The following is a 21094-nucleotide window of genomic DNA, read 5'->3' as shown; positions in this document are numbered from 1 at the left end:
AAAGTATTGAACACACCATGGAAAGGCTGTATACTTTGGGAAGGAAATGCACCATACCACCTGAAATCTGTCAGTAAAATGTTTGATGTTTCACCAAGCAGTTAAATACCACACACCTCATGATGGGTAAAGGCAAAGAGCTCTCTGAAGACATTCACAACCTGATTGTTGCTCAGCATCAGAATGGAACTGGTTACAGACTTATATCAAAGCACCTGAATATTCCAGTCAGCACCGTTGGGGCCATTATTCACAAGTGGAAGAAGCACCACCTTACCATCAACAGGCCACGCACAGGAGCTCCTTGAAGATTTCTGACCAGGGAGTCAGAAAGATAGTCAGAAGAGGACTCAACCAGCCAAGGACCACCCTGAAAGTGCTCCAGAAAGACTTGGAGGCAGCAGGTACAATTGTTACAGAGAAAACAATAGGCAATGCACTCCACCGCCATGGCCTCTATGGACACTCAGCCCGCAAGACTCCATTCCTCAAGAAAAGGCATGTTGAAGCTGGTTTAAAGTTTGCTAAACAGCATCTTGACAAGCCTGTAGAATACTGGGAGAATGTTGTCTGGTCAGATGAGACCAAAACTGAACTTTTGGGCTGTCATACTACAGACCATGTTTGGAGGAGAAATGGCACTGCACATCAGCCAAAAAACACTACACCAACAGTGAAGTTTGGAGGTGGAAGCATCATGGCATGGGGTTGTTTCTCATCTCATGGTGTTGGTAAACTTCATATAACTGATGGAGCAATGAATGGAGCCATGTATGGGGAAATTCTTGACATGAATCTGCTGCCATCCACCAGGATGATGAAGATGAGATGTGGCTGGACCTTCCAGCAGGACAACCATCCAAAGCACGCATTCAATACTTATTTTCCCCATTGTACCATTCAATATAAGATCCTGTATTTTCTCATCCTTAAAATATAAGAAACAGAAGTTTTTATGATTCCTGTCAGAGCAGTTGGTCTGATTATAAACTTTATTTCTGATTTTTTATATTTTATTTGAGGACAAAATACTTCAAGTCTTGCTAAAAGTGAGCATACAGTGCCAGACTTCTTCCTACAGGAGGATTAAGTGTTTGATAGGAGGGTGTCTTCCTCCATGTGTCTTCAGGCTCAGTTATTCCTCCCAGCAGGCCTTGGCTCAGGGCAGGCAGAGGTTACGGGCTAGGTGTGGCTCTAACTCGGAGATAGAGCAGAGTTTTTCCAAAGCCCTAACCTTCTTGTCTTTCATATTTATGATCCTGTTTTTTACAGATTTTCCAGACCTTACCGTCAGGTGGGTCAGACGCTGTCTCATTTCCAGAGCAGGGTGAACCCCGGTGTTTCCATTCGGCTATCCGTGGCTCGGTGGATTTCTTCCCCACACCTCTCACCTTCAATATCCTTTCTCACCCCTGTGGATTGAACTGAATCTCAAATCAGAGCAGTTTCCATCCTCAGTGAGATGGTTGGCTTGATACTGCCACGTTGTGTCAGTCTGACGGATTAAAGCGGATTGTTTCTTTGTTTCTTTGTAGTTTTTACTCTTTGCTTTTATATGTGGTGCACAGTAACATTAGCATGAATCCTCCTCTGACCTCAGACTGTTTTGGTACAATGCACATAACATAAATCACAAACTCTGTGACCCTCAATGGTAAAGCTTGTATATTCAGCTAGTCTCCCCAGGGTCCAGGCTAAAATCAAGCATATTTACAAGCACATCATTTGGAAAGGAAATTAAAAACATCCAACTCACACATCCAAAATCTTTAGGTATCCATTGAACTTAACAACAACTTCTGTAAAAACCTAAAATAAAAAAATGTAATTCACAAAACATCAATTCAAAAGCCCTGTTTTTCCACTAAGCAGTCCAGTTTAGATCAGTACGGTTTGATACAGAATGGCTCGGTTAAACATGGTCCTGTTTGTGTTTGAATAGCCAACGCTGCCCCCTTGTGGTAGGTGGCGTGTAAGCTGGTTGCCGATAGCGGCATCAGTTTCAGAATAGCATGTACCTTGCTTACAAATCCAACGAAGAAGAAAAACGCGACATAGTAAACAAAGAGCAACAAAGAAGATATCCACCAATTTGTCTTCTTTGAGATTGTCATGTGACTCTTTGTTATAAAGCGCAATCAAGCTTTGTTTCGGAGAAGACTGAGTGCTTCCAGGAGAAATACAGCAGCCGCTGTTGCACTGAGGCAGCAGTGCAACAGGAAGTGACGATTCTGGCACCCTAATGAAAAGGTCTCAAAAAGTGGGACAGTATAGGTAGGTAATTTGGGGATCAGTCAGTAGAAACGCCAGAAAATGCTTGCTGAGATGCACTGAACTGAACTGCTTGGTGACAATATTAATCAAGCTGTGAGAGAAAAAGTTTAGCTAATTCAGGGATAAGAAATTATCTGCTTCTCCTTACTACTACCTTCCCATTTTGCTGATGTTGTCCCAGGTAACTCCCGGTAGTTTGATTTCCTATTACTGCTCTATCGGTGAATTATTGATAAAGAGTTTAAACTCTGGCTCCTGCCTCAGAGAATGATTGCTGGTAGTGTTCAATATAAGCTTGTTTTCTTGAACCCACTTTCCTATCATTTGTAATTCCTTTTTTAAAGTGGATGTCAAATTAACATGTGAAGTTGTTGAAACATTTACTATGATATCATCTGCGTACATTATTGATTTAGATCTGATAGAGGGAAGGTACCGAATTAGGTTACAGGTGCCGACCGAATTCTGTCTATAATACCAGGTTTAGATTCACGTAAATCAAAAGGAACCAAATTTAGGTACCTAAATGCGTCCTTGTGACTGTGAAGGAGTGGAAGAGTAGGAGATTTTCCATGTGGGACATGAACACAGCATTGCAAGGTTACATATTAAAAAAAATGTTAGATTAAAAAAAGCTTTTAGATTTTATCATTAAACAAATTGATATTTTTTACCACATACACACAAAAAAGTACCAAAAATTGCTACCGTTGAGTACCAATTACCAATTTGTGTTAACAGAAAAGAGCAGGGGGCTCAGGCAGCTGTCTTAGGAAAGGCCACAGAGAAAAACTCTTTGCTATCTATTTGTCAGATAGCTTTCAGTCCAAGTTGTTGGGTTATTTATTGAACCAAAAACCATTTGGAGGTGGAAATACAACAAATATACAAAAGAAATGTCCAAGTTCAGTTCACCAATTATGATTCTATCTGTAAACTCAAAGTTTATTGTTGTAAATTAAAAGCCTGTTGTGTCTGACTTCGTTCCACTGATGTGAATTAAAGTGAAAAACAGTTTGATGAGTTTTCAAACGCCTTAAAGGCAATAAAAGCTTGAAGTCGTGAAAACAAGCAGAGACAGGTGCAGGTTCCTTCTTATTTTAATACACTACAGGCCAAAGAGCTCTAATCTGTATGTGTGAGCATGACTCTTGTTTTCAAAAACAAGAAACAGAGTCTAATATGTGGTAATGTACAGCCTGGAGCCTCTCCTCTGATAATGAATACGAGATTGATTTCCGGCCTCATGCAACGCCTGTCTGTAAAAGCAGGGAAAGCAGAAGATGAGTCTTTGTTCAGCATCAGTCAACCTGGCTTTGTCACTCTAATCTTTCCCACATTTCCTAAACGGCTCTCGCAGGAGCTCTACATCAAACTGGCAGGGCGGAGGAAGTCAGTCTTCCGTTTTTGCCCTCAGAAATGCGACTGAATGTACGCTGAATCAATGAGCTACAATCATAACGCACGAAAACTCAATCCCCTCAAATGATTTCTTATGTAGCAGCGACACGGCTGAACTCAGCCTGAGAATGATGTCGAATGTATAACCCTTTAATTACGGTGTGAAGTGCCAAGGCAGCAATTACATAATAAAAGTAGAATCCAGCATTATTAATTCATTGTGCTGCCTTCCTCATTCTCTGGCCTACAAAGTGGGAAAGAAAGAGTGTTTAAAAGTAGCTCTAACTAACACTCAGGAAAAAGGATCATTATTTCTATTAAAGTTCATTTATAGCCGTACATTAAAGAGTCAAGCTGCAGAGAGCGCTTATCTCCACGCAATCAGCCAGCTGTCTCTTCAGCACACTACTCGAAATACGACCACGAGATAAAAACGTCTACCCTTGGTATGAAAAACTTCTCCTGCAGCAGCGTCCTCTGCAGAATCTGTCGCGTTTCTCATTTAGTTATGGTTGCAGTGGGATGGCACTGTGGGTTTAAGGGGGACTCATGGGATGCAGCTTTTGAAGAGGGGGAGAAACTGAGGGGAGAAGCGACCGGCGGTTGGGTTTGGGCATTTCAGGGCTCTGTGAGCCAAGGTGGGATACTCCTTTCTTATGTGTAGCCAGTAGTTAGACAGAGGAAGAGCCTTAAAGTTTAGTTTTTTTTAGATTGCTCTATAACAGGTGCAAACCCCCAGGTCGACGCAGATCATGACATCATCATGCCAATATTGCAGCTGTCACACAAGTTGTGGTTAGGTACAATCGGAAACTTGAGAATCTGACAATTATGGCACCTAGCATGTTGTATGTTCAGAACAAATGGTTTTTAAAAAATGTTTGAAAATGAAATAAAATAAAATAAAACAAAAATCAGATTCTATTTTTCCCTTCCCTACATTTTTCTGAGGCCCCCCTGGCGCCCCCTGGCCCCTTGGCCCCCACTTTGAAAAACCACTGCCCTGTAGGACAATGGCCTATGTGAAGAGAGTGATTTAGGCCATTTTGTTTCTAGCCTTTAAGATAAAATGTGTGACTTGGGCAGTTTAACAAGCTGTCCTGATGGCGTCTGCTTCAAGAAGAAACTGAAACTTAAGTACAGGAGAAGCTGTAAACATGATTCTTGAATCAGTAGAAACTATCATAAAGGCTAGGGTATAATGTTGTGTATTCATTTGGGCTAAATCTGTCAGGTATAGTTTAACTACAAATTGAGCTACTTCTAGCTAGCTACCTGTTCCTAGCTAGCCCACTTATTTCTGTAACCAAACATAGATGAACACAAGGCGATAATACCCCACGAAGTTTCACAATTAAAGAAATGTTTTTGCATTTGGGTAGGAGATGTATGAGTATGCCTACTCAGTGTATGATTGACCTGACATTTGTTTGGTTTAGGTTGGTGTTATTTACATTTTGAGTGTGCTTGGTGGAATTAAAGGACAGTTGATGGTCAGCGCCTGTATGCATTACAGCCCATTAGTGGGGAAACTGTTTGTACTAATGGTGAAAAAAAGATGATTAGCGGTAAGCATGAGCTAGGTTAACGGCCTAAGGAGCGTTGAGTTTAATGAAGGTAGAACCTACCATTTTAGGCGCTAGCAGCAGGATAACAGCGCCTGTTTGGCTGTTTAAAGGCAGACATCGTGTGATGCATAACCATTTGACCGTTTTGATTCACTGATTCTGCATCTGGGGTCCTACCAAGATGTCTGTGATAAAATCTGAACTGCTTTAGGAGTTAGTCATTGAGGTACTGGGGCATTGCTGCAGTGCTTGTTCCTCAAAGCAGCTTTCATATTACTGATTTTATTATTGAGATTTTCTACTGTGTGCTACTGTGTTGCCAAACTTTCTCTTTCTCTTTGTTTACCTGATTCACTCAAGGATAACAGCTGTTTTTGTATTCTTGATTTATGACGTAATCTGCACACCGTCTCTTTCATGGCGTAATTAGTTAACTGGATGATTATTTGCAGTCGTGCATGCGGCTAACGCTGCAGCCAAACGGGCTCTTCTATAACAAAACGTTAGGACTTATGGTCCATTTGTTTTAAGTTGTCAAAACTGTATGTTGGAAATGGGTTAAGTTCAAACAAAAACTCAGCAAAGAAGACCTGGAGAAGTGAGGAAAGAGACTGCCTCCTGACCAATTTAATTTAACTCAGGGTAATTTCAGCTTTGAGTTTTCACTATGGATTAAAAGGGCAGTTTAAGCCATGTTTAAAGTTGTTTAAGTCAATGAATGTTGGTGAAATCGGCCCAAATAACTTTACCCTTTAGTGTTACATGATCCACACACAATGTTCTCTGCATGTCAACAGTCATCCAATGTGAAGGCCTTTTTGATTGAAATGATTCATAAATATAATATACTTCATATTTGGAAAAGTTTCTTGTGTTTTTCCAAAAAACTTGAAAAAACGACTTAGGCCTTTATTCTAATAGGGTGATGAAATGTGAACGTTACGCCAGGTAGATTCTGCAGGAAGTGAACAAAGCAGGGTGAAAATACTCAGCTGTTTAAGGCTCAGATATAGACGTAAAAAAGAGATCCTGTCTGACTGTACGAGCTGGGAAAGTTTCAGAGACGCATCATTATTGTTAAAAATGACGTCACAACAGGTATCGCAGCACCACAGGGGGTCATGTTCACCTGAAGGTGTCAAGAAATTCACGTCGTGTTCACATTTTCACACTGGCTCCACTTACGTCAGCCTGACTCCACGCACGCGTGTGTTTTTTCTGCTCCTGAACACTAAGCAGACATTAGGATTTCCGCCTGCTTGTCGTTCCCCTCAGCCAGTAGTTTTTTCCCTCCTCCTCTTCCTCCTCCTCCTCCTCTTTCTCTCCTTCATCTTGCACTTCTGAATCCAGCCAAGGCAACGAAACACACTGATGATTTATTTATGATCGGGAACCCTACCTTCTCCTCCTTCCTTTACATCTCTTTCTCTCTCTTTCATGTTCTCACACTCCTTCACACACACACACACACACACACACTTTTCCCTCTGCCGCTCCTCGTGTGTGTCTGTCTGTGAAACCATATGTGACAGTGATGCTAAATGGTGCGTCTTCACTCCTGTTGCGAAGAGATGGAATGTGCAGGTGGCAGAGCTCACACACACACACACACACTCACACACACACTCACACACTCACACACACTTCCTCTGCCCTGTCATGCTGAGATGACAGTGTCACATGATCTTGGTGTTTGACACTATCTGCTGTATTTTTTTCCCGTGTCACTTAGCGAGGACGTCATCAGCTCTGAGGAGAGTCTGACAGATGTTTGGCGCTGTCTGTCCTCCTCATTCTTATGTTAAATAACCTGATGTTCTTCATACGCGTGAAATCTTACACATTATTTAAACTGACAGGTCTGCATGTGTTTAATTTAAAGCCACTTGTTGTAATGTGACACCTGTTTCCAACCACATATTCAAAGAAAGTTATAACTAATCGTTTTATGAACAGTTCATAAAAACTTTTATGGACAGTAATTTGTGAGGACTACAGCTGGTTGGCAAGTTTCATGTGAGCAGTTACTGTCTGTAAAAAAAACTTTGCTGCATCAGACCTAAATACTTTAATTAAAGGTGCAGTGTGCACCCTGAGTGGAACAGACTCAGAAGAAATGGAATAAAACATTTTTTAGTTTGTTTAAATTAATGTTAAATCAAAAAACTATAAATTTGTTTTTGTTTTTGTCAACCTAGAAAAATACATTTATGTTGATAGATTTGTACTGATGAAAGTTTTTGATGGTTAAAGTGAGGTTCTTGCACTTCTCGGGTGTTTTCCTCCATGTAGAGGGCACTAAATGCTTCTGTTCTCCAGAGCACTTGTGCCATGTTTTTTTTGCCATCCAGGGGGACATGAGCATGTTTTTCTAACCACTTTAGCAGGTTTGACTTCGGATGGCTCTGATGTGTTTGTTTTAATGGCATTAAAAAATTTAATTGGCATTAAAAAGTCTTAAATCCAAATTTCAAAAGTCTTAAAAATTTGAACACATTGGTAAGATTTATGTTAGTTTGAAGTAAAAAAAATATTAAGTAACATTTATCCATTTTTCTAAATAATTTCCTGATTTACTCTCATGGCAACATCGCGTAATCACAATAGTGGAACTAACAAAACGGTGATGTGGTTGCACCAGGAACTTTTAAAGCAGACACATGTCTTGGTTCTACCTAGGGTGGCTGGAGAGAGAACAAAATGAGGCAAAATTGGCAAAAAAAAAAATCCAAAAGTGGCTTAGGAAAATTGATTGTGGCAGCAAAATTAAGAATTAAATTTGAAATTAAATTTCAAAAAACATGTAAAAATTCCAAAAATGGTTGTGACAGTGGCCAAAAGAGATGAATGGGGGCAAAATAGGCATAAAGTTGTAAAAATGGGGTTAAAAAGAGGTAGAAAGTGATGTATTTTGTGAAATAAACATTGTGTTAAAATTGCCTCTAACCCAGGTAATTCATCTGGTGTTTTTGTTTGTTAGTTTTTTTTTTGTTTCAACTGTCTTAAATTTAACTAGCCTTGAGCTGTAGGAACCCTGACTTCAGCTCCTGTTTGGCTCCCAAGAAAGGCACTTTGGCTTATGTTTGGCTCCAGAAAGGGCCCTTAAGCACATGTTGGGCTCCCAAAATGGCACATTTGCACATGTTTTCAGTACAGAAAGGGCACTTTAGCTCATGTTTGGCCCCCAAGATGGCACATCAGTACATATTTTAACCCCTGACAAGGCACTTTTGCACATGTTTGGATCTAAAAAGGGCACTTCAGCACATGTATGACTCCAAAAAGGCACTCAAGCACGTTTGGCTCCCAATAAGGCTATTTAGCACATGTTTTTGCTACAGAGAGGGCACTGTATCATGTTTAGACCAGCCAGGTGTTCTTTTTCTGCCTAAGAGGGCACCCCTGTGGTGATTTGGCCCCAAAAAGCGCAGTCTAGTGCACAGTTTTCAACAATTTGGCCATGGAAGGTGGTGACTGCACACCATTGCTCAACAGAGAATATTTTGATATGTTACATTTCTAAACAAGGGCAAATTTTTACACTCGGAGTATGAGAAAATGTCAGTGAGTCTCTGCATCAAGCCCAACAACCTCCTTCAGTTTGTTTCCATCAGGGACGGTTTCATGACACCGCTCCTTACGCCACCACCCATCAAAGTCTGTGTGTCTTCTCCACCCATCTCTAAATTACCTCAGCTCCTCACTGCCAACCCTCTCATCGCTCCTCCAGCCTCCTGTCAGTCTCTGTGTCACTTAGTTAGTTAGCGTCTCTGTCAGTCAGTCAGTCAGTCAGTCAGTCAGTCAGGTAGAGAGCCAAGCTGCTACGCTCCGAGGTGTTCCCAGCCAGAGCGATTCGATTCATTTGTTTATTTGTCAGAGAAAGAGGCCAAAAGAAGTGAGCGGAGACAGGAAGAGAAGGAGGGAGGGGGAGGGAGGTTTTTCTCTAGAGAGAGATGAAGTGTGAAGAAATACGGCAACAGAAAATGCAAATTGATGGGCAGAGAAGAGGAGATAGAAAGATGTCAATTTAGATAGCGAGCGCTCGGTGTCAGACTTTCAGGAGAAGGAGGGAAAGAAGTTAAAGAGTGCAAAGTTTACTTTAGACGGGGATGTCATGGTGAAGGGAGGATGACGGAGCTGATGGGTTGGAGAGAAAAGGTGGGAGACAGCTTTGAGGATTGACTGAGAGAGGGGGCGACGGAGAGCTGGAGAAATGAAAATTGTTTATTGAGACAGAGCTGTGTGCATCCTCCGCTGCCAGCCATTACCTCGCCGGCCTCTGCAGCAGGTTGGCTCTAATTGAGGAGGCTGCTGGCTCGGAACGGCAACGAACAAGGCGGGGTTGGCTCTCCTTTAGTTTGCTGTTCATAAATTAGCCTGCCACTCATTACGCTTCGGCATGAAGCTGGGATCAAACAACATTTGCATTTGTCACAAGCTTCCAGAGCTTGGATTGTGTGGTTGTAATTGGCGAATTCTGCGTACTCAAAGCTGTACCCTGTAGTTTTTGTCAGTCAGAGAAATTCTGTCGTTTTACATGTTGAGATGGATTTTTATCAGTTTAATTCAGAGGTATAGTATTTTCTCTGTTATCTTAAGCATTAACCATAAAACATGATCAGTGAGCATTCATTTTTCACCTCCACTATGAAGATTTTATCCCTTTATAATGTGTGTGTGTTACACATTCCATTTTCCCGCCTTCAATGAGTCACGTGACCAGCTGCACGGAACTCTCAATCATTGTGACATCATCACCAACTGCTGCCCTCTTGGGAGTGGAATTGACTTAAGTTTTAGAAACAACTCCTCATAGATGCCACAATTTCAACCAAATTTCTCTAGAAATCTGATATTTTAGTTGTAAATTTTGTCAGGAATCAATCCATGTCATTTTTAAAGCAATTTTTAAACCACTTAATGTCAAGAAGTCAAAACGCTGCAGCTTGTGTGGAGCTGGATTCTCCTCTCCCATACTTTCTAATAGGGGGGAGCAAAAGCAGCTTCTTCAGGGTTCACCGACTTTGAGGGCTTGTCATTCAAAAACCGTGTGAGGAAGGACAAATTCCCACATCAGTTTTGTAAAGAAGGGCCCTCTCTGTCATCTGTGCGAATTTTTAGCCGATACCATTTACGGCCTAGGAGGAGATCATTTTTTTAGAAGGGCCAAAAATGTGTGACCCAATTATATTTTGAAAGTCAAACCGCCAGCTTCCTGTTTGAGATAGGTCAGGGGTGTCCTTATACAATTTGTCCGTCTCAATGAGAAGAACATTTTGCCGTTCTTTTGATCTCTCTATGACATTCTTACTGCCCATCAGAGCCATTTTAGTGTGCCTAGGTGGCTCTAGAGAGCACATTTTGGTATGTTTGGGGTCAAATATTGTATTTATTTGCCTAATTTAAGGTGTGGGCCATTTTTTGTGAGTTTTGGTGTACGTTTAGGGGTCAAATTAGGGTTTAAAGAGAAGACAGAATAATAGAGACAGAGACAAAATATGATAGTGTCCCCTTCCATAGAAGGGGACACTATGGAAGGGGACACTGAATCTGTCTGATCCAGGGCTCTGATGAGCTCCTTATTTCAAATCTGCAAACAGATGAACATGAAGGACTCATGACCTAAAAACAAGCAGGGCACATAGAAACGAGCTCTCAGCTTAGTTGAGTTGTGTGGCCACTGAAGAGAATTGAAGTATCACTGAATGCAGAGAAAGAGGGGACCACTGGATAATCCCCTGAAAGAGAAAAACAAGCGTGTGTGGAGCTCACTGCAGGATCATTTTGAGAAGCAGTGGAATGAGCGCCCTGCTGTGCTGTTGCTTCTGCATCGCTTTCAGTAAAACAAAGCAACAAGAAAACAAGGGCGCGGATATTTCTCTGTCATAATGCAGAAACACTGAGAGACCACTTTACTTCTACAGCTGCACACGACTGTAACCAGCTCACTGGTTTAACCAAAGGTGACGACGAATGTTTTCAAGCAGAATGAGGAAGATCATCCACATTCAGTGAGCCATGCTGCTCCTAAACACACATCACCTTCCTGCAACACGCCCACTCATGAAAAACAGCTGTGTCACTCTCATCACGCCTCTGTCAACCCTGAGAAGATTGGAAAACAAAACGTGGACATTATGTGGCTGTTGGATCCTGAAAGGTATTGATCACGCTGCTCCTGAGAGACAAGGAGATGAACTTCACATTGGATTGAGAGAGAGGCTTTCTTGGCGTAAGAATCATTAATGACTGATCCACCCATCACCCCCACAGCTCTTTCCACCCCAAACCAACTCTTCCCACCTCAGCTTCAGCAGCTGCATGCGACAGCAAACACACGTTGCATGATAATCACAAGCGTCACCTCTTCTGTGTTAGTTTTCCAGACTCTCACGCAGAGAAAACAGACGTGAATGCACTTTTAAAACTGGCATTTTTTTACTCTGAAAGCTCTAAACCCAGCTTGCATTTACAAATACACAATCATCCACATTTAAGTTTGCATCACAGGTCTGCAAACATCCTGAAGGAGCCCCCGTCTCTCCTCTCAGAGTCAGATTCTCATTAAAGAGGGGGTCTCGAGCTCCCGGGCAGAAAGTGCAGAAAGAGTCGTCTGAAGACAACACAATTTCATTAGACTTGAGTGTGACGGCTTGACCTTCTCCTCTCTCTGGGGTCCGTCACTCATCTCCATAGATACGAGGCACTGGGCGACGCAGTAAATACCATTAGTATGTATTAACGCTCTCATGGCCAGACTCTCATGGAGTGAGACGTCAGGTTGAGGCTGACATTAGAGCAGCAGTTTCTCTTTGTGGCTTAAAGGACCAGGTCGTGAAATTTGAGAGTGTGATGGATTTATCAAGAGGAGCCAGTGAGCTTGCTAAATCAGGAAAAGTGATGAGTATTTTTGGCCAGAACTTAGAAAAACTCTGCCTTTGAGATGAGATTATTAAAAAAATATTTTGGGAACAAGAATTTAGGTCAAAGCATGAAATCTGATCAAGTGTTTTTGTCTTATTTAAGTGAAATGTCTTGTTATACTTGATATGAGCCACATTCACCTGACCAGTCCAGAAAAATGTCTTATTTCAAGTTTTTAAAGACAAAAATGAGGTCTGAATTGTTTTTAACAAGTGAAAAAATTTGCCAATTGGACAAGAGAAAGCTACTTGTATTTATTCATTATTCTAGTTTCAAGCAAATTTTCAAGCACATTTCTCTTGTTCCTAGTCTAAAAAACTCTTCTTGGTTGCCACAAGTTTGACCAAATCTCTCGAAAAACAAGATATTTTTGTATTCATTTTTGTCAGGAATCCATCCCAGTCAAATTTAAAGCTGTGTGATGTTTACTGTTTTGTCTAAAAGCCCAAATGCTGCAGCTTGTGTGGAGCTGGATTACCTCTCCTTTACATTCTATTAGGGGAGCTAAAACAGCTTCTTGGGGGTTCACTGACTTTGGGGGCTTGTCATTCAAAAACCGATCGAGGATAAACCAATTCCTACAGAGATTTTTCAAAGCAGGACCCACTCTGTCATCTGTGTGAATTTCAAGCCAATACCATGTACGACCTCAGAGGAGATCATTTTTGTTTCAGGCCCAAAAAGCGGCCAAGTTTCATTTCTAAAGGCAATCTGTCAGCTTCATGTTTGAGATCATCATAGATGCCACAATTTTGATCAAATTACTCTGAAAATAAGATTATCTTGTAGTCAATTTTGTCAGGAATCTATTGGTGGCGTTTTCAAAGCTGTACCACTTTTACTTTTTGGTCGAGAAGTCCAAATGCGGCAGCTTGCGTGGCGCTTGATCCTCCTCTCCCATTCATTCTAATAGGGGGAGCTGAAACAGTTTCTTTCAGGTTCACCTACTTTGGGGGCTTGTCATTCAAAAACCGTTTGAGGAACAACAAATTCCTACATGAATTTTGTAAAGCAGGGTCCACTCTATAATCTGTGTGAATTTTAAGGTGATACCTCTTAAGGCCTAGGAGAAGATCATTTTTGTTTCAGGCCCAAAAAGGGGCCTTATTTTACTTCAAAAGGCAAATTGCCAGCAATCTGTTTGAGATCGGTCAGAGGTGTCCCCATCTAATTTGTGTGTCTCAATGAGATGAACATTTTGACGTTGGTTTGATCTCTCTACAACATTCCTGCTGCCCATCAGAGACATTTTAGTGTGCCTAGGTGGCGCTAGAGAGCAAATTTTGGTATTTTGGGGGTCAGTTATTGTATTATATCAAATTTTTTGACGAATGTGAGGTGTGTGCCAATTTTGGTGAGTTTTTGAGCACATTTAATACAAGTGACTTTTCTCTTGTTCCTTTGGTAGATTTTTCTTTTCATTGTTACAGCAATTCAGTCCACATTTTTCTTTAAAAAACTTGGAATAAGACATTTTTCTGGACTGGTCAGGTGAATGTGTCTCATATTAAGTCTAAAAAGACATTTTCTTGTGAAAACGCCAGATAATATTTCATTTTTTTCCAGTGAACTAGAGACAAAGAGCTGGTTAAAATACCATTTCTTTATATTTGAAAGAAAACTCTCAGAGTTAAACTGGCGGCCTTGACAAATCAGAGATACCCACCTTTTCCAGTTGTGACACCTGAAAGTGAAGGTTGCTTCTCCATTCACATGTGAAAGATAACTTTGTCATTTTATACGACAGTAAATTCTGCAGCACAAGTCATCGTTTCCCACAAAGAGCAGAGCTTCAACATCAGGCTGGTTTTCACATTCTGAGGTCATGCTTTACGGCCAACTACAGCTGAAGCTTTGAATGGAGTGAATATTTCATTTCTTGCCCTTTAACCAACGTCTGAAGTTGTATCACGGGGGCTGAACATTTCCAACCCTCAGACTGTAAATGAACATTTCCTGGTTACATCAAAGCATAAATAACTCTGTAAATATGACTCAGGACTCTTTGAAATGTAGGATAATAGATTTTTGGGGGAAGCAAAACTTCAAAATTAAGCATAGCAGTGCATAAATTAAGCACGCTGGAATGGAAATGTCGTGTTTTCCCATTTGCATGCGGTGACATCTTTTATAACACACAACAAACTGGCCTCACAAATCATCTTGGCTGCAGCTGACCGATGTAAAGCTTGGATCCGAGTTATCCCCGTGGCTCTAATGAGCTGGGCTCTGGTTTTCCAGGCAGCCGAGCCGACGCTTGGCATGAGGCGGCAGGAGGACCCAGCTGCCCCTGTGTCCTCCTCTCTGCCCAGAAGGGGGGCGGCTTGGTCCACTGCTGCCTTCTGGGAACTGCGAGGAAACAGGAAGCTTGATCAGAGGGGAAAGGTAGTTCACACCCCACATAACACTCTGTCAGAGGCAATATTTCACGTTCAACAAGAACTCTCCTTTCCAGATCACATCCCAGGCTTTCCACGCTCACTGAGCGCGCTCAGAGTGGACCAAAAACAGACTGATGACAGTATCTAATAGTGGAATAATGACACTTCAGGGCTCAGTAACGACAGCAGATGATCTTAATTATCCTCAGTTGTAGAGTCGATAACAGGAACTGTTTTGGCACATTTCAAAGGCCTGATCCCCGACACCAGCTCAGCAGCAACCAGCAGGAGTTTCTGCCAAACCATCAAAGTGCAAGGAAGAGAAAAGAGCAACAAGCGATGGAGGGGAGAGAAACACAGAGAGGAGCTTTTGTAAGAGGAGATGAATCCTCGGTTTGAGGAGGGAGAGGAGGTGAAAGGAAGAGAAGAGCAGAGAGGGAGCAATTTAACGCTGTAATTAAGTTCTTGATAGCACCCTGGGAGATGTGCTTTGGCGTAGCTCCAGGACAGCTTAGCGTTGCACCACGGCTCTTCAACCCACAAGCTGTGGACACACACACACATACACACACCATTTTAACAAACTGAAATTTAATGGGAGCAGGCTCTCTGCGCTCTCCAGCCAATTCTGAGTCCCCGAATATGTGTCAGCTCCACCAAATGATGCATCGACAAGAAGAGGCACAAAGGAGGAGCAGACTGGCGAGAGAGAGATGGCTGTGAGGAAGCATCACTCGCAGTCGCTCACACACTGGCGTGCACACAAGGCAGCTGCCTTGACAAGTGCACACAAATCATCCCTACGAGAGCAGGAATGGAAACCTGTCTCAGACGATATTCCTCTCTGTGCTTTCATGTTTACAGTGCTGCTGACACCTGAATCCTTTCACTGCTCCCCTTTCTCTCCCTCCTTTGGCTGAATAGCAGGACATATGTGGTTGAAACAGCAGCTGCAGAGCTGACATGTAAGAGAATAAGTTTAGGAAGAAGTTGTCCAGTGAGCAGGATGATGAGGGAGAAGTGGCTAATCTGAAAGAGGAGGAGGAGGAGAGAAAGATGACAAACACAGAGCGAGAGGAGGAGAGATAGAGAAGGAGCAGGCAATTACACCCAGCCCCCTCTCCTACAGCCCAATTCCTCGCCTCCTTCAGGCCAAGCGGAGCAGCGGCACGAGCGAGAGGATTTTAACCGAGGATAACGCGCATCCGTCGGATCGGACATTTCTCGGGGATCGGTCGGAGGAGAGGAGCCCGGAGGAGCAGGAGGAGCCAGTATGGCATAGAAAGAGTTCACAAGTCACTCGGATCCTGACTGATTTCGTCCTCTCTGGACTCCAGGACGTGAATCTGGATCGCACCTGCATGTGCGCACAGTGCGTGTCTTCCCGGGGATAAAAGTGCGTAAAATTTGACCGTTTTTACGCACGGGGGACACGAGCAGAGCTGGAGAGACGCGGACACGCTGCTGGACGCACGATGCTGATCGGTGAGTGTTTGGTGTTTGAACACCTTCCAGTGGCGAAATCAGTGTCACAAGTTTGTGGAATATGGAGTAAAAAAGGCGAGAACGGGTCAAAGATGTGCGATGTGAGGGGTGTTACTGGAGGGTGGGCGCTTTGATGAAGGCTCTGTGGAATAAATCTGACAAATAAAGGCGCGCGTGGAGTGTTCAGGGTGTTTTATGATTCAGCTCCGCGTGGATTTGATCTGCGGACTTGTTAATGCTGTCGTATAAACGCGTTTGGTTCGGAGGATGAAACTGTCTCTAAGTTATCAGGCGCTTAAAGTGCATCCTGAAACACCAGGTAGATTTAAAGGAATGGGCTGTGATGGAGTTATAATGATGATAAAACTCTGTGAGAGCGCGTGGAAATATCGCCCCACGGAGACGTGACCCGCGTGCCCCCCTCACGCTGACTCAGTCCGTCGATACCGAAATGAAAATGAGCGATCGACTGGTTTGGAGATGAAGCAGCAGATATGAGTTTTAAAGAGGAATTGATCTGATTGGTGTGATTGGTTGATTGTGAGGATGGATTGATCTGAGCGCGCGCAGAGGTTACGGGAGGTTACGCACATCTCTGCGTCTGTTTCACGACAAAGAGGAGCCAGATCTGCTCCATAATTCATCAAAAACATCCAAGTTTGCTTCACAGATGAAACTGTGTTTGTGTTTTCATGACTGAATCCCTCAGTTTAGTGAAAGAAGAGAACAAATATGTTTGACATTTGAAGAAAACAGACTTTCTATATTCAGATTCAGGATCTTTGTTTGCATATTCTGCTCTGTCTGATTCAGGAGCTTAATATTTGTTCTGTGCAGGCATGGACCTCTTCAGCTTAACCCTTTCACTCCACTCTCTGACTAATTTTCTTCCCTCCTTCCACCAAAATCCAACTTGGTTCCTCCATGAGATTTGTGCCGTTTCTCCCATTTATGCCACAAAGACAGAAAATCTTTGAGTGTGTGGACGTGGAAAGGGTGCGATTATTCAAAAGAACCAAAGGGGATATTGAAATAGTCTTGTTTACAGACTTGGGTGGAATAGTTATACACACACACTCCTACACACACATTCTCCGCAGACCTCTGGATGTGATGGATCTGGCTATAAGCGAGATTGTGCGGTTGATTTGAGATCTCGCTTCTCTTAAAATGGCTTCGGCGCACAGGCCAATGACTCATGCAAATGGATGCCACATTAGCATTTCTCCAGATTTTCACCTCGCCCCCCAAAACGCCACCTTCTCATCCGAACAGGTCGGACAGAAGAACACGAAGGCGCCAGAGAATTCAACCTGAACGTCTTTCATCCGTGTTGTCTTTCCAGGCCTGGTGATTTAACCCTGTCTTGCTCCACGACCCCCCGCCGTCCCCTCAGGCTGGAGACAGGTTGTGGGGCTGTGGGAGGCCTGATTACAGGCCTGTCTCTGTGGGAGTGGGTGCTATTCTTCCTCTCTGACCACTGTTTTATCTGTAGGATCTGGGTTGGGAGGGGGTTGGGATGCATGGGCTAATCTCCACTAAACAGGGTCCCAGGCTTGATCAGGGCTAATTACATGTGGTTAGGGTTACGGTCTGGTCTTTAAAGGGGGGCGGGGTCTTCTTGGAAGAGCAAATTAAAGGTAGGGGTTGGTTCCTCGCCCAAAGGTTGACCTTAACGTAAAGAAGCCCTTGACCTTGAGCTGTGTGCGTTCACTTGGCTTCAGCTTTAATGTGTGCAGAAAGAAAGGTGGGGTTCAGGGAGGAGCAGTGTGTGTGTATGTGTGTGTGTGTGTGTGTGTGTGTGTGTGTGTGTGTGTTGAGGTGGATGACAGGGTTAATCAGAGGAAGCGCTCTGTAACTAAAGTCTTTGCTCCACTTCCCGTCAAACGTCCTCTCGTCTTGTCTGTTTTGCTTTTGTCTTTTTTTGGTCAAAGCAGCTTTGGGATTCAATCTGGACTGACAAAGTGTGTGTGTGTGAGAGAGAGTGTGTGTGAGAGTGTGTGTGAGCATGCATATAAAAAGCAAAGCGTGAGAGGCTACGAGACATTATGATGGATGGACTTCCCTGAGCCTGCTGTCTTTTTCTTCATCCCTTGTGGGCCACGGGGATGAAGGTGGCAGCCCTCCAGCTCCAGCTTTGCTCATTTCTGCCTGCTTTCACACACACACACACACACACACATTCACACACACACACAGTTGGGACACACTGCTCTATTAGCTCAACAAACACCCCACCTCAAATGACAAATCTGAGCTCAAGCTGACTTTTTATTCCTCTTCATTTTGTGTCATCGCCAGAAAAATCTCCTGTTGGAGTGAAAGGAAGTTTGTGCCACGAATTCATCAACATTTCTCACCCAGCTGTGTTTTGTATGTTCAAAGATCCGTGTTGCTTTTGGATCTGAACACGCCAGCCAGGAACAACGGGATGTGCTCCTCTTTCCACGCTTTGTGCAAACCTTTCTTTAAACCTGCTCTTGATCTCGTTTCATGTTTCCCTGAAGATTTGGGTCCAGGAGGTGATGCGGGTTTAAAAAAAGGATTCTTTTGTTGTTCAGTATCATCAACCTCCTGATGTTCAAATGCTTTCCAGGAGTGGTTTAGCTGTAATCGTGCATGAGTCACACCTCCTGCTCACTGTGCAGCGGTCTTAAAGAAGCACGTCTTCCTCTCTGAGGCTGTGCTGCACTGCAAAAAACTGAAATCTTATCCAGTGTTTTTGTCTTATTTTTAGCACATTCACCTGACCAGTTCAGAAAAATATCTTGTTTTTAGTAATTTTAAGACAAAAATGAAGTTTGAATTGCTGTAACAAGTCGAAAAAATCTACCAATGGTTCAGGAGAAAAGTTCTGCGAATTTTCCAGCAGATTTTTTATGTTCAATTTTCTGAGTTTTTTTTTTTTACTTGTTACAGCAACTCAGACCTCATTTTTGTCTTTAAACAACTTGAAACGAGACATTTTTCTAGACTAGTCAGTTAAATGTGCCTCATTTTAAGTATAAAAAGTCAATTTTTACTTAAAATAAGACAAAAACACTTGATAAGATTTCAGTTTTTTTGCAGAGTCTGCCCTCCAATTGGATCCAATTTTTTCATGATTGTGTATCAGAGCTTTGAAGATATGTTTTTCTAGCGAATTGATTTAATTATGATTTTTGGGGCGCCAGTTCAATTTAAATTGGGATTCTTTGTCATTTACGACTTTTGCGAATTTTGGTTTGCTTTTTTAACACCAGACTACATGAAAAAATTACATGATGATAATGATGTCTACAGACTATTTCAGGAGCTGTATTTTCCCATAAAATGCACATCACGTGAGTCAGAAAGAAACGTTTCGCCCCCTGCTGGAGAAAAGTGGTAACTGTTTTTCCACTCCAGTTTATAAACAAAGACTGAAATTAAGAATTTGAATTCGGAAAAAAAACAGTCTTTGAAAAATCCTGATATATCCTATTATAATTTTTTTCTCCAACCCCTAATGTGTTTTGCCGATACCAATCTGATACCTTACCGATAAATCCTATACTCCGTTGGGTGATTCTGTTGTAAATGACAAATCATATTTGTTGTATCAAAGTGAGCCCTGTTGGTACCTCCTCAAAGAACACTCACTTTACAAACGTTCCAAGATGCTGTTTTCCTATCGTTGCTTTCCTAAGAGGAGTAGTCCCACACAGCGGACATGTTTGCAGCATAGTTAGATTTGCAGCAGCCGTAAAGCGTGACGGTGCTGGAAACACATACGAACTAGATCAGTCCAGATCACGTAACGCACGTGTGTCAAACTCAAGGCTTAAAAGGTCTGATTGTCTTATGACAGATGAGTCAAAAGTGTGCGTTAGCCATAAACTACGTTTCCCATGATACCTGTTTTCACATCAGTGCCAGTTTCTGAAGTAGTGGATTTGAAAAATAAAACAATGATTCAAGAGAGAAACGTTGATGCAGAGAGTCAAAGAGAACAATCTACGTCAGTGTTTTGACACCAAACACAGAGCGAAGCACACCAACATGAGCCTTCGTCTAGCTACATTTAGCTACATTTAGCTACATTAATATTGTCTTACATTTACATCTGGCCCTTTGAGGAAAACCATGATGCTGAAGTGGGGCTCAGAGAAAACTATCCGATCCTACAAAAATAGCCATATCAGGCGCCGATACTGACCAAAGTATCAGATCGGGACGTCCCTAGACTTCATTTTTATCTTTGAACAACTTGAAAAAAAAACGCATTTTTCTGGACTGGTCAGGTAAATGTGGCTCATGTTAAGTCTAAAAAGATAATCTTCTACTGAAAATAAGACAAAAACACTTGATAAGTTTTCTTTTTTTTCAGAGCAAAGATCTTCTTTTTTGGATGTGTGTGTATGTGGTTTATAAAGCTTCTGCAGCCAGCCCCTAGTGGACACTTGAGGAGCTGCAGTTTAGCATTAAGGCTGCTGAGTGTAGAGAAGGTTTTCTGGAAAATTCAGTGTCCAATTCTAAGTTTATTCCCTGATTGAGTCAAGAAAATAGATAACTTTTAATGTTTTTTTAGTACACTGAATTTTTTCAACTTAAAACAAGACATTTTCTGGACTGACCAGCTGAATGTGGCTCATATTGAGTCTGAGATAACTTCATCCTCTTGGCTGAAGGTGAATTTTTAGTCTTAATGAATCAAAGTGAAACGTAGATTTCTATGGAAATGATTCGGAGTCTTCGTGTGGATTTTCCTGCTCGAGTTGCTCCTACAGGCCAACAAAGAGCAGAGGTCACCGGCTAATGAAGCCACTCAAACATCGCCGTTTCATGCTCGTTCCCATGACCCCTGTTGATATTCATGAGGTCTTTTTCTGTGTGTAAGCGCACACACACACGCACACACGCGTGTATGCCCTTTACCGTGGAGGCTATTAATATGCAAGTGTATGATTTGTCTTGTGACAGAAACTGTGTTTTCGCTTTTGCACATAACAGCTTTTGCATGCGAGCATCGTATGCGCCCCTTCCTGCCCTCGGGCCCCCCGTGGGGGAAATCTCGGCGTGTGAGTGACAGTTGGAGTTATT

General features: G+C 42.5%; 1 protein-coding gene across 3 annotated transcripts in view; it reads left to right on the top strand.

The window, feature by feature from the left end:
• The window catches only part of znf385c (zinc finger protein 385C), a 187811-nt gene that overhangs the window by 90938 nt on the left and 75779 nt on the right, over window positions 1-21094 (top strand). The window contains exon 1 of one of the 3 annotated variants that reach the window (XM_074696951.1): window positions 15275-16033. The exons of the other annotated variants lie outside the window; for them this stretch is intronic. Within the exon in view, the coding sequence (XP_074553052.1) occupies window positions 16024-16033 (10 nt within the window). The 5' untranslated portion in view covers window positions 15275-16023. Of the gene's footprint in view, window positions 1-15274; window positions 16034-21094 lie in introns of those variants that run through there. 3 annotated transcript variants of the gene reach the window in all.

The sequence above is a fragment of the Halichoeres trimaculatus genome, unplaced genomic scaffold (genome assembly GCF_033239565.1).
Source record: "Halichoeres trimaculatus isolate MK-OKI-2021-1 unplaced genomic scaffold, fHalTri1.1 fHalTri1_scaffold_20, whole genome shotgun sequence".
Classification (NCBI taxonomy): domain Eukaryota; kingdom Metazoa; phylum Chordata; class Actinopteri; order Labriformes; family Labridae; genus Halichoeres; species Halichoeres trimaculatus.
This window is presented reverse-complemented; position numbering and strand designations above follow the sequence as displayed.